Source organism: Triticum urartu, chromosome 1 (assembly GCF_003073215.2).
Source record: "Triticum urartu cultivar G1812 chromosome 1, Tu2.1, whole genome shotgun sequence".
NCBI lineage: Eukaryota > Viridiplantae > Streptophyta > Magnoliopsida > Poales > Poaceae > Triticum > Triticum urartu.
In genome coordinates, this window is record NC_053022.1 from 581400139 (window position 1) to 581411659 (window position 11521).

Sequence of the window (11521 nt, forward strand, 5' to 3'; positions counted from 1 at the left end):
GCGTTATACTAACGGGCGCTAACAAGTTGAAGGCAAACAGTTAGGTTTCCACTGGCTTTCCAAAAAAATGTCTTTGTTTTTCATTGTTCTTCACCAGTTATTGTCCGTTTCTTCCTCTGTTTTTACTTTTTCCATTTCTTTTTTTTCTCATTGTACTTTTTGGTTTTCTTTGTTCTTTCCCAGGTTTCAATGGCTTTTATATTTTCTTTCATATTCTTTATTTTTCTTTTGTTTTATTTTTTTCTTTCTTGTTTTCATCTTTTTTTTAGAAAAACTAACGCCCACACGTGTGGCATCTTGCACATTGCCCACACGTCTCCATCATCACTCATTTTCCCACGTAAGAACAGCTGACATTAGCAGGAATTTTTTTGGATTTCGGCTTAAAAATGTTTTATCTTCTAATTAAAAATCCGTTTTCATCATTAAATCAATCTCGACGAGATCTTCAAAACTAGACCCCATATTGATATGTTTCGATGAAAAAATTCCCAAAACTTGCCATGATGTTTACACTGTAGTTGACATAGTGCTTAAACTAAAGTTGCCATGCGGCAATTTTAGTTTGTAGAGCATGCCAATTTTAATTTTTTGATTATGGCAATTCCAGTACTTTGATCATGAAAATTATTTTTTCTATGAACCATGGCAGTTTTAAGTGCATGTATCATGACAATTTTAGTTTATGGTTCATGGCAAGTCTAGTTTCTTAATTCCCCGTTTTATAATATGTCAAAAATTACTTTTAAATGTAGAAGAAAATAGCTGAAACATATCATGGAAACTTCAGTGTAAACCTGATGGCAATTCATGTGCAATAGACATGTCAACTTTTAACCCCCAAAAAATTCGTCAAAATATATTGATATGAGATCTAGTTTCGAAGATCTCGTCGCGAGGGATTTAATGGTGAAAATGAATCTTTAATCGGATTTTTTTATTTAAAAGATAAAACATTTTTAAAAACTAAAAAAACAAAATAATTTCCACATGCATACATGCGGTGACGTGGCGCAGTCTATGTGTTATAGGGTGTGTGGACGGGTTTGGCTCCCACCACACATGTGGGCGTTAGCGTTGTCCTTTTTCTTTTGTCTTCCATAGGGTTTTCATTGTTTCCCCATACACAATTTTTTTATTCACATTTTTTAACATTTTATAAAACATTTAACATTTTTCAACTGGCTGATTGACATTTTTTAAATACTTGTTCAGCATTCTTTTTCATATGCTTCATTAATATTTTTCTATACTTGATCAAAAAAATCATCGGCTTTTAATAAATGATCAAGATTTTTTTATACACATTTAACATTTTTCAAGTGATTGATTAACAATTTTTAAATGCTTGTTCAACATTTTTATATATAAAGTTAGTACAAAGTTGAGTCACTTATTTTGGGACGGAGGGAGTACATTATAAGAAATCATAGTTTTTTAAGTACATGGTCAACAAATTTTCTATACACATTTAATCTTTTTTTGTTCAAATTTTTTCAAATTCTTGATTAATATTTTTTAAATTCATCATCAAATATTTTTTATACACATTTTTATTTTTTGCATACATTTTTCATATACATGATAAATATTTTCTCTATATACATCTAACATTTCTCAAATGCTTGTTTAACATTTTTGAAAAACCTTTATGTAGATTGTTCTTTCTAATGTATATATTTAGGATATTTCAATGTATAAATAATAGTAAACATATAGAGCAAAAAACTTAAAGAAAAAACGTGAAAAAAACAGAAAGAAAAACGAGGCTGTGGCCTCGCGTGCCCTGGGCTGGCCCATCGAGCCTCTCGGGCGAGGGTTGCGTAGGTCTCACTATAAGCGACACATAGGGGCGCCCGCGTCAGATAGACGAGGAAACACCCACATTTATCTAAAAGGGCTAGAAGTGCATAGGTCAATTATGTTTTTCAAACTTTCTGGTGAAACTATTTTTTTTGAAATTCCCTAAAATATATTTGTTAAAAATGTGCTCTTACAATAAATTTAATATTCTAACTTATAAAAATATATATTTAAATATATTTATGTTCGGTTTAGAAAATAGGTTTAGTTTTAAAAATGTTTGCCTTATATAAATATTCACTTCATATTTTTAAATAATGGTTCACCATATAATACAAAAACATTAGTGTGTAAGAAGAAGATATTATTGTATATAAAAATATTCACCATATATTACAAAAACAATTAACATATTTCGAAATGATTCATCATATATTACAAAATGTTCAGTATATATTGAAAAATATTCACCTTGTTTTGAGAAAATGTTCATTTATAAAAAAAGTAGATTGATAAATTAAAAAAAGAAGAAAGGATAGTGAAAATAACAAAAAGATCCAAAATAGATAACCAAAAAAGCACAAACTGAAAACTAAGAAATAAATGTTGCAGCAGTGCCGTGAACAAAACCACATGAAACTCGCGACTGGGCCGTCACGGCGTCCATTTAACCCCTGCGGGCATCAAATATGATTCACCCTTCGCATGCACCAGAAAATAGCATCCACATTATGATGGAAAGTATGAAATTTGGTTTGTTTCTATGTCCGCAATTGTAAATGAGTAACTGTGAGGAAGTGCAAAAGCGTGATAGAATTAATTAGTAGCATCTTTCTCACATAGCTTTCATGTCTGATAGAAATACAATTAAGATGAATGAAAAGTATTTCGCCACTTGTTCGTTTTTCACCAGTAAATTACAAGGTGCTTGCTTGTTTGGAGCTTATTACATTAGTGGATCAGACACCCAGCTAGTAGCAAGAAAATAAATGCCAAAATATATCGAATGTCCCCAACGACACGTCGGTGCCATTAGTAACAAAACAAACGCCAACATATTAAATATACAGTGTGTACATTTAGTCTTCCTTGGCTTCCCATCCCTTCCAAAATAATATCATACTTTTTTTTTCCAGAGTAATTGATAACCCACCGCCACGCCCGCGCACACTTTTCTTGTACAACCGATCCAAACAATACGAAATAATTAACACAAGGTACATCGGATCGAAAGGGAACCAAAACACGCCAAAGATCCATGATAAAACATCACATTGTGTACGCCGATGGCAGTAGCCTCGGCACGGGCTGAACCATTAGCGGCACGGCCCGCTGCAAGGTGAGACCATAGGCCTCCTCCATGTCGAGTTTTTCAGGTGTCATGCCATCAACCAAGGTCCAGTCGAACGCGTGCACGAGCGTGGCAGTCATGAGTGTGACCATCCGGAGGCCCCAGCTGAGGCCCGCGCATATCCTTCGACCCGCCCCGAAAGGAATGAGCTCATAGTCGCCTCCCTTGACGTCCACGCTCTCGTGCAACCCACCTGGAAGAAATCGGGTGGGCTTGAACTCTAGGACGTCATCCCCCCATGAGGCCGGGTCACGGGCGATGGCCCACACATTGACGAGCAGGGTGGTGTCCTTGGGGATGCGGTAGCCGTCCACCTCGCAGTCCTCGGCGGCCACCCGAGGAAGGGAGAGTGGCGTCGACGGGTGCAGCCGGAACGTCTCCTTGATGACGGCGGCGAGGAAGGTGAGTTGCGGCAGGTCGGTTTCTGTGACGAGGTGGCCATTTCCGACAACGTCGTCGAGCTCGTGTTGGAGCTTCTTGAGGACGTCTGGGTGTCGTATCAGCTCCGCCAGTGCCCATTCCACCGTGCTTGATGTCGTGTCCGTCCCAGCGGTGAACAGATTCTAAAAAAAGGTAAACTGTGCATTTAGTTCATACTAAAACAAGTGACATAACCAAAATCTTTGCGCACAAAAAAGAAAGTTTTTAATAAACACAAAAAATCTTATACTAGTGTACCTTGGAACTTTGATCTTGTAGATATGGTCAGCAAAGCTTTTAATAATAAATAAACACATGAAAACAAATATTGAGTTTGTACACACATACCAAGAGGAGAGCCTTGATGTCAGTCTCGTTGAACTTGATCCCGTCCTCCTCGCCGGCGGCGGGCGGCGACTGCCGCATCATCCCCAGCATGACGCTGAGCAGGTCATTCCCGTCGCCGTCAGCCCTGTCGCCCCTCTCGCTGATGAAGCCGTCCATCATGAGGTCGTAGCGGCGGTGGAGGCGCTTCATCTTGCCGACGACGCCCTGCGGGTCGAGCCAGCGGAGCGCCGGCACAAAGTCGCCGATGTTGAAGACGCCGGCGAGCTGCATGAGCTCCACGACCATGTCCTTGAACTCCCTGGCGCCCTCGCCGACGCCGTCCCCGAAGACGCGCCTGCCGACGGCGGCCAGCGCGAGGGCGTTGGTGGCGCAGACGTTGGCCTCCTGGCCGACGGCCAGGCCCGCGGGCGAGTCCGAGGAGGAGAGCAGGCGGGTGACCATGAGGCGGGCCTCGTCCTGGCGGACCTGGCGGAGGGCGTCGAGGGCGCGGGCGGAGAAGAGGTGTTGCGCGCAGAGCTTGCGGAGGGCGCGCCAGCGGGCGCCGTAGGGCGCGAAGACGAGGTCCTGGTAGTTGTAGGCGACGTGCTCGGCGCCGGAGTTGGGCGGGCGGTCGCTGAAGTTGGCGTCGTGGGCGCGGAGGAAGCTGCCGGCGACCTTGGCGGAGGCGGCGACGACGACCTCGGCGCTGCCGAAGCGGAGGCGGAAGAGGGGCCCGTGGTGGCGCGCGAGGGCCGCCATGGTGTGGTGCGGCTTGTCGCCCAGCTGCGGCAGGTTGCCCAGCACTGGCCACCCCCTCGGCCCCGGCGGCAGCGGCAGCTTCGGCTTCCTGGCTCCGCTGCCATGGCCGCGGAGGTGCCAGACGGCGGCGGCGACGACGGCGGCGAGGGAGGCGAGGAGGAGGAGGAGCAGATCGTGATCCATGGCTGCTAGCTAGCTCGGTTCGTTTGTTTGGTAGTTGGATTGGATCCACCATCCGCGTAGCGCATGCATATAAATATGGGAGCTGTGGAGAGCGCGTGCTCCACCTAAATGGCCGGATCGACCAGTCGTGCTACCTACCCGCCCACGCCCACGCCCACGCCCAAGCTCACAACGAAGAAGAATGGCCGGATCGACCGGTCCTCCCAACTACCCAAGCCGCACTTGGCACAGTCCGAGGAAGAAAGACAAACAACTGAGCTTTCCAAACGACTCTGGGAGATGGCCAAAATGGGAAGGGATGTGCACCACTCGCTCACTCACTTAGCAGCCGCATATGTTAACTACTTCAAACTCTCTATGTTTCTTCCACGTCACCACAAATCTCCTTCTAGCTTCTTGTAAAACACAGTTGCAACAATAAAAGTATAGTTAGAGCAACTCCAACGGGCCGACCGGCGATTTCGTCCGCTTTTTATCCGTTTGGATCGGCCGCCTGCCCGGCGTCCGTTCTGTTTTTCATATGAGTCGGCAGCGCGCCCAACGCGCCGACCCATATGTGCAGGCGTGGCCGGCTGACCGCCCAATTTTACATTGCATTCAACATATTGTGAAATGAAAATTTAATAAACAAAATGGTACGCCCAAATAAATAGTATTACAGGCCAAATAAAAATAAAAATGTTTCACATAGTTTTGCAAACGAATAAAAAAAGATACATCTATTGGTTGCCAACATGAGTCCACATATGCTCAACAAAATCATTTTGCAGTTGCATGTGAGTTTCCCAATCACGCATGTCTTCATGAAATTGAGTGAATTGCTCAAATGTTGCCGCTACTCCATGCTCAGGCACAACATTCTCACCTTGAAACTGAAAGCCTTGATCGTAGAGACGTTCCGGGCGCTCGTCTTCTACGATCATATTGTGCATGATCACATAAGCAGTCATCACCTCCCGTAGTTTCTGCGTGCTCCAAGTATTAGCAGGATACCGAACGATCGAGATTGCAAAACACCAAAGGCACGCTCGACATCCTTTCTAGCACTCTCTTGCTCTTGGGCAAATCTTTTTCTTTTCTCTCCGACAGGGTTGGGTATTGTCTTTACAATAATGGTCCACTGAGGATAGATACCGTCACCCAAATAGTACCCTTTGTCGTAGTTGTGGCCGTTGACAGTAAAGTTCACCGGTGGGTTGTTGCCTTCGGCAAGCCTAGCAAACACCGGCGAGCGCTGAAGCACGTTGATATCACTGTGTGATCCAGCCATGCCAAAGAAAGAGTGCCAGATCCAGAGATCTTGAGACGCCACGGCCTCTAGTATGACAGTGCAAGCCCTGACATGTCCCTTATACTGCCCTTGCCAAGCAGAAGGGCAGTTCTTCCACTCCCAGTGCATGCAGTCTATACTGCCAAGCATCCCCGGGAAGCCCCTGCTAGCATTCATCGCCAACAAACGGGCGGTATCTTCAACTGTCGGCTCTCTCAAATACTCAGGGCCAAACACAGCAATCACAGCCTTGCAGAACTTATACAGGGACTCTAGGCATGTAGACTCGCTCATACGGACGTACTCGTCAATGAGATCACCGGGCACTCCGTATGCAAGCATTCGGATGGCGGCGGTGCATTTCTGATAAGAGGAGAAATCAATCTTGCCGACGGCATCCTCTTTGCACTCGAAGTAGTCATCATAGCCGACCACTCCCTCTCTAATACGGTTGAAAACATGCCTACTCATACGGAACCGGCGGCGGAATTTGTGGTGTTTGAACAACGGGTTTGTTGTATCAAAGTAGTCCTTTCAGAGAAGGAAATGCCCGCTCTCCCGGTTACGATTCAACGCCGGAAGGTGGCCCGGAATGGAGCCACGGAATAACGGCTGCTGGTTGTTGAGGTGGTGATGGACCAACACGGCAGCCAATATCTCCTCCTCGTCGTTGGACGACGAATCGTCGGAGTCGCAAAGGAAACTGTGGAAAAAGAACTCGTCGGCGGAGTCCATTTTCGTACCTTGGCAAACTATCGACCAGTTTGCAGGCGTCGAAGAAGGAGACGGCCAGCGAGGGGAGACGCAGCGCCCACAGACCAGCTAGTTGCCCGGCCGGCGTCCGACGAGCGTGCTGGTCGTATGTGGCGAGGGCGGCGAGGCGTCTTCTTGGTCACGGGCAACTGGGCGGTGGGGGAAGCGGCGACGGGAACCAGCTTGCTCCCCGGCGACAAAACGGCGGCGGCGGGCGACTGGGGGCAGGGCGGCGTTGCTGGGCGGATGTGGAGGCGGCGGCAGCTGGAAGAGTCGCCGGCAAAATGGGCGGCGGCGTCGATGACGGAGGAGGCGGGGGGCGAGGGTTGCTTGTTGGCCGGGGGAGGGGAGGCCAATGTGCCACAGACGAGCGGGTTCGGGGACAGGAGTAGGCGAGTGCGCGCGCGCCCGTCGCGTGTCCGCGCCGACGCAAATCAGGCTAAAAAATGAGACGGAAATGGGCCGCCCGCGGACGAAAAACGGGCGCGCGTCCGTTTGGGTCGGCGCGTTGGGCCGTCTTTTCTGTCCACGCCAATCCAAACGAACGGCGGCGAACGAAATGGATCGTCTCATTGGAGTTGCTCTTACCCCGCAAAGAAAACAAATACAATAATTAAGTACAGTTCAAAAAGAGGTAGACCTGCTTTAGATGAGTCTAAAAGGAGCTTTAGGTAGGGCGTCCACAATGTATGCTGAAACGATGGTGTCAAATGCCAAACTAGCTTTTAGCACTAGGTCCGCCCAATGTGGAGGTGCTGCCAAATTAGAAAAATAGGAAACCGATGCTTGTAGGGGCGCCCATGCCAAATGAGCCAAAGCAATAAAATATAGACACCGATATTCATCACACGTGTGGCGTAATAGACATTCGCCCACACATTATGTGTGGCATGAGCGGGAGGCAGCCCATATGAGTTGTGTGTGGGTGAACAGTAGAATTGCCCACACGTGTGGGCGCAACTACTTCATGTCACATGTTCAATAAGTATTACTCATCCTCACCCCGTGCATGTGGCACGAAGCAAATATGCCCGCACGTCCTGGCACAGCTACATTAGGTACCCGCGGGATGGACGATTTAGTTGTCATCCAGAATAGCAGATGTAGTTATCCGGGATGATAAATATGGTTGTAAAAGCATGTCAACTCTCCCTGTTTTGGTTAACTATAGTTGCCATGTCTAATTTATGATAGTTGCCGTGTGTAATCAAATCATAGTTGTCGTGTGTGATTAACTGCTTGCCACATATGGTCAAACAATAGTTGCCATGTGTGTTTACCTAGTTGCCACGTGCGATTAATCACAGTTGCCATGTATGTTTATCTGATTGCCACGTACGCGCAACTGCAGTTGTCATCTAGCAAACGAATCATAGTTGCCATGTGTGTTTGCCTAGTTGTCATGTACGCACAACTGCAGTTGCCATCCAACAACATACGACCGTCGTGTGGGCGAAAAGCAATTCCCACACGCGCGTGGACTAGGTAGTGGCTGTGTGGGCAGAAACTAGTTCGCCCACACAGCGCAGTTGGCAACCGCGTGTTGTGGGGCGTGTGGGCGACCTCTCCAACGCCCACACATCGGCCTTGTCCTACGTGGCACGCGAAAACTGCCTCGGTGTGTCAAGATTCGTGCAAACTTAACTGGACGATGATCCAGGCATGTGGGTGAGTTACAATGTTGCCACACGTATGGGCGTTAGTATTTCCGTAAAATATTTTATATTTGCCTAACAGCCAAAAGCAATAGCCAGATTTCCCGCCGTTGTGTCAGTTTTTTTATCCTATTACTAAACAGTAAAACAGAGTTTTTTTTCTGAACTTCGGCGACCTTTATTACAAAATAATCATATCAGATACAAGGGAGGGAATTAAGAAATCAGGGGGATGCTCTTGCCAGACCTCATTTAACTTCCTTCTATAACTAGTCCTGACTAGCCAATGCGCTACCCCATTACTCTCCCTAGCACAGTGAACAATCGTCGCTCTGCCGAAGGAACTCAACACCTGTCGGCAATCATCCCTCAACACCGCAGCCGAAGGACGGTACTCCGAAGGATCCTTCATAGCTTGTACTATCTCCTGTGAGTCGGACTCCACAACCAGTGCATAAATACCCAAATGCTCTGCCAATCGCAGTCCTTCCAAAAGTGCTAACGCTTCCATAGAGGGAACATCCATGGCATACTGTCGAAAGGAACAAGAAGCGGCAATAAACACTCCTGAGCTATCTCGTAAGACAGCTCCAGTTGCTCCCGCACCCTCATCCACATGATCGCTGGCGTCAACATTGAGTTTAATCACCCCTATAGCTGGTCTCACCCATCTAATCTGTTTCGTAGGTTCCTTTTCCTTGGCAGCCAGTGAGTTTGCTACGATACCACGAATGCTCATAACTGAACGAACCGGGCAACCAACATTCTCCTGGTGACTAATTTTCCGGCGATCCCACCATAAATACCATCTAGTCACCATAACTGTTTCCACACCATTATCAATTGGTAAAACAGAGTTAGCTAGGAGCCCTCGGAGCGATTTAGACTCCTTAACCGTCTGATTACGTTACCAAATGCACCAGATCTCTTATTCTTTTTGGTCGTCCCACCGTACTCATCTGGTGGGACCCAGCATACCGTAATTGGGAGCCACATACGTCGTGGAGACAATGCCAAATTCTGAATAATGGGCAAATTTGGCAGCAACACACTATGGGTGCCTTTATATTTTATAAGAGAGGGCTCGGTTCTTTCCTCCTCCCAAGAAAAGACTCACCGGCGATTAGATCTACTCCACCTCTGATCGGCGCCGTTGCCGGTGGTGGTGCAGAGGACCTTGCACTCCATCGGTGGGACGGACCTGCTCTTATTCTTGTTTGGCTCAACGTCTTGCTTGGGATTATGTGGCGGTGACGGTGTCCGTCGGTACGAATAATGTTTCGCACGTTCGAAGCTCGTCTCAATGGTGCGTCTAGCATCGTCAAATGGCGTGTGTATAGATTTGTCTCCGTTGGATCTCGTGGGATTCGGCCGGTGCTGGTCTTAGCCGGATGTGTTTGAATCTAATCTTGGTTCATGTGTTTACAGGTATGATCCTTCTGATCTATGACTATTCATCTGTGATTGTTGCTTCTCTAGTGTGATTGTTATGTGGGGTCTTAGCACGACAACTTTCCCACTGTCTACTAGTACAACAAGATTGGTCTGACTTCCGTGAGAGTAGGGTGATGACGGTGGCGCGTATTTAGCTCGATTCAGTGCTTACAGTCGTCGCTAGGTGGTTCATGTACCCGGTTATAGTTTCTGTTACGTCTGATATTCTACGTCCTTTCATGATTGATTATGAATAGATTGAAATTTTCTTTCAAGAAAAGGAGTTTTATTTCAAAACAATAAACCAGCAGGGAGAAGCCACGTGGAATTTTCAGTTAAAGAGGGTGTGGAACATCAACTCAAAATATTCCGTCCACTAGATTCAAACTCAAGTTTGCCGCTAGATGACACTGTGATCTTGCCACTGAGACAAAAGCCCATCCAAGAAAAGGAGCTTTGTAAATAAGCCTCTAACCTCTAAGTATGTACAAAAGACAGGTTGGTGGCAACCAAAATATGTGAATGTGAATCCACATCAATGCATGTATATACATGTAGAAGAGCCCGACCCACCCCCTGTCGTGGCACTGCCTTTTGTCTCAGTGGCCGAAGGAGTGTTGGTGTAGCAGACTCGGTGGGCTGCGGGAGCCGATCCTCACGAGCCCCCAGGCCCAGGGGCCTCGGGTGGCTCTGGAGGCGCTGGTGGCTCCTCGCGGGCCATCTCCATCTCTGCCAGGGCTGCGGAACGCCTGGCCTCTCGTGCCTCCGTGGTGCCCCTCATGAGGCGCTGGTACATGTCAGCCCCGCCCGGCAAGCCGTAAGGCATGCGAACATAGCTGTGGGGTGGACCTCCGCAGCGCCCCGCTCGCGAGGGCCAGAGGCGCTCCAGAGAGGCGACTTGGTTGAGCCCTGGTACATCGATGCAGACGCGCAGCCCTTCATCCTCGCCTGGATGGGGAGCCCCTGGGCCTGGGGGCTCGTGAGGATCGGCTCCCGCAGCCCACCGAGGCCCGAAGAGCCCGACCCACCCCCGTAGAAGAGCCCGACCCAACCCTGGCCATCTTCGGGCCTCGGCCTCTCACTACTAGGAAAAGGCCTACTAATGGTGCACCAGTTTGCCTACTAATGGCGCACTACTGGTGCGCCATTAGTATCACACCACTAGTATTTCTTACTAATGGCGCATCACTGGTGCGCTATTAGTATCTGGTATACTAATGGCGCACCATGCAGTGCGCCATTAGTATAGAACACCATGCGCCATTAGTATGCCTCCCAGGGGGCCATATTTAACCATGTGCTTTGGCATACTAATGACGCACTCTGTAGTGATGCGCCATTAGTATGAATATTAAGTTTTTTTTACTTTTCTGATTTTTGCACAGCTTACAAAATATATTATTTGACAGAATATAGACAGTAGCACATAGCAACAACAGATTCATCGAATACAATAGAAGATTAGTCTCCGAATACAATTCATCATATTAGTCTCCGAATTCAAAAGACCGAATAAAGATAAAACATTACAAGTCGATATCGATCATCTAAACTATCATCACATAG

The 11521-nt window shown here is 47.2% G+C and overlaps 1 protein-coding gene across 1 annotated transcript; it reads right to left on the reverse strand.

Moving 5' to 3' along the window:
• Positions 1-2839: 2839 nt before the first annotated feature.
• Positions 2840-4967, reverse strand: LOC125532439 (flavonoid 3'-monooxygenase CYP75B3-like). The gene is made up of 2 exons (XM_048696499.1): positions 3923-4967; positions 2840-3717 (listed from the first exon to the last, which is right to left on the reverse strand). The coding sequence occupies exons 1-2, from the start codon at positions 4841-4843 to the stop codon at positions 3073-3075; spliced, it is 1566 nt and encodes a 521-aa protein (XP_048552456.1). The 5' UTR covers positions 4844-4967; the 3' UTR covers positions 2840-3072.
• Positions 4968-11521: the final 6554 nt, after the last annotated feature.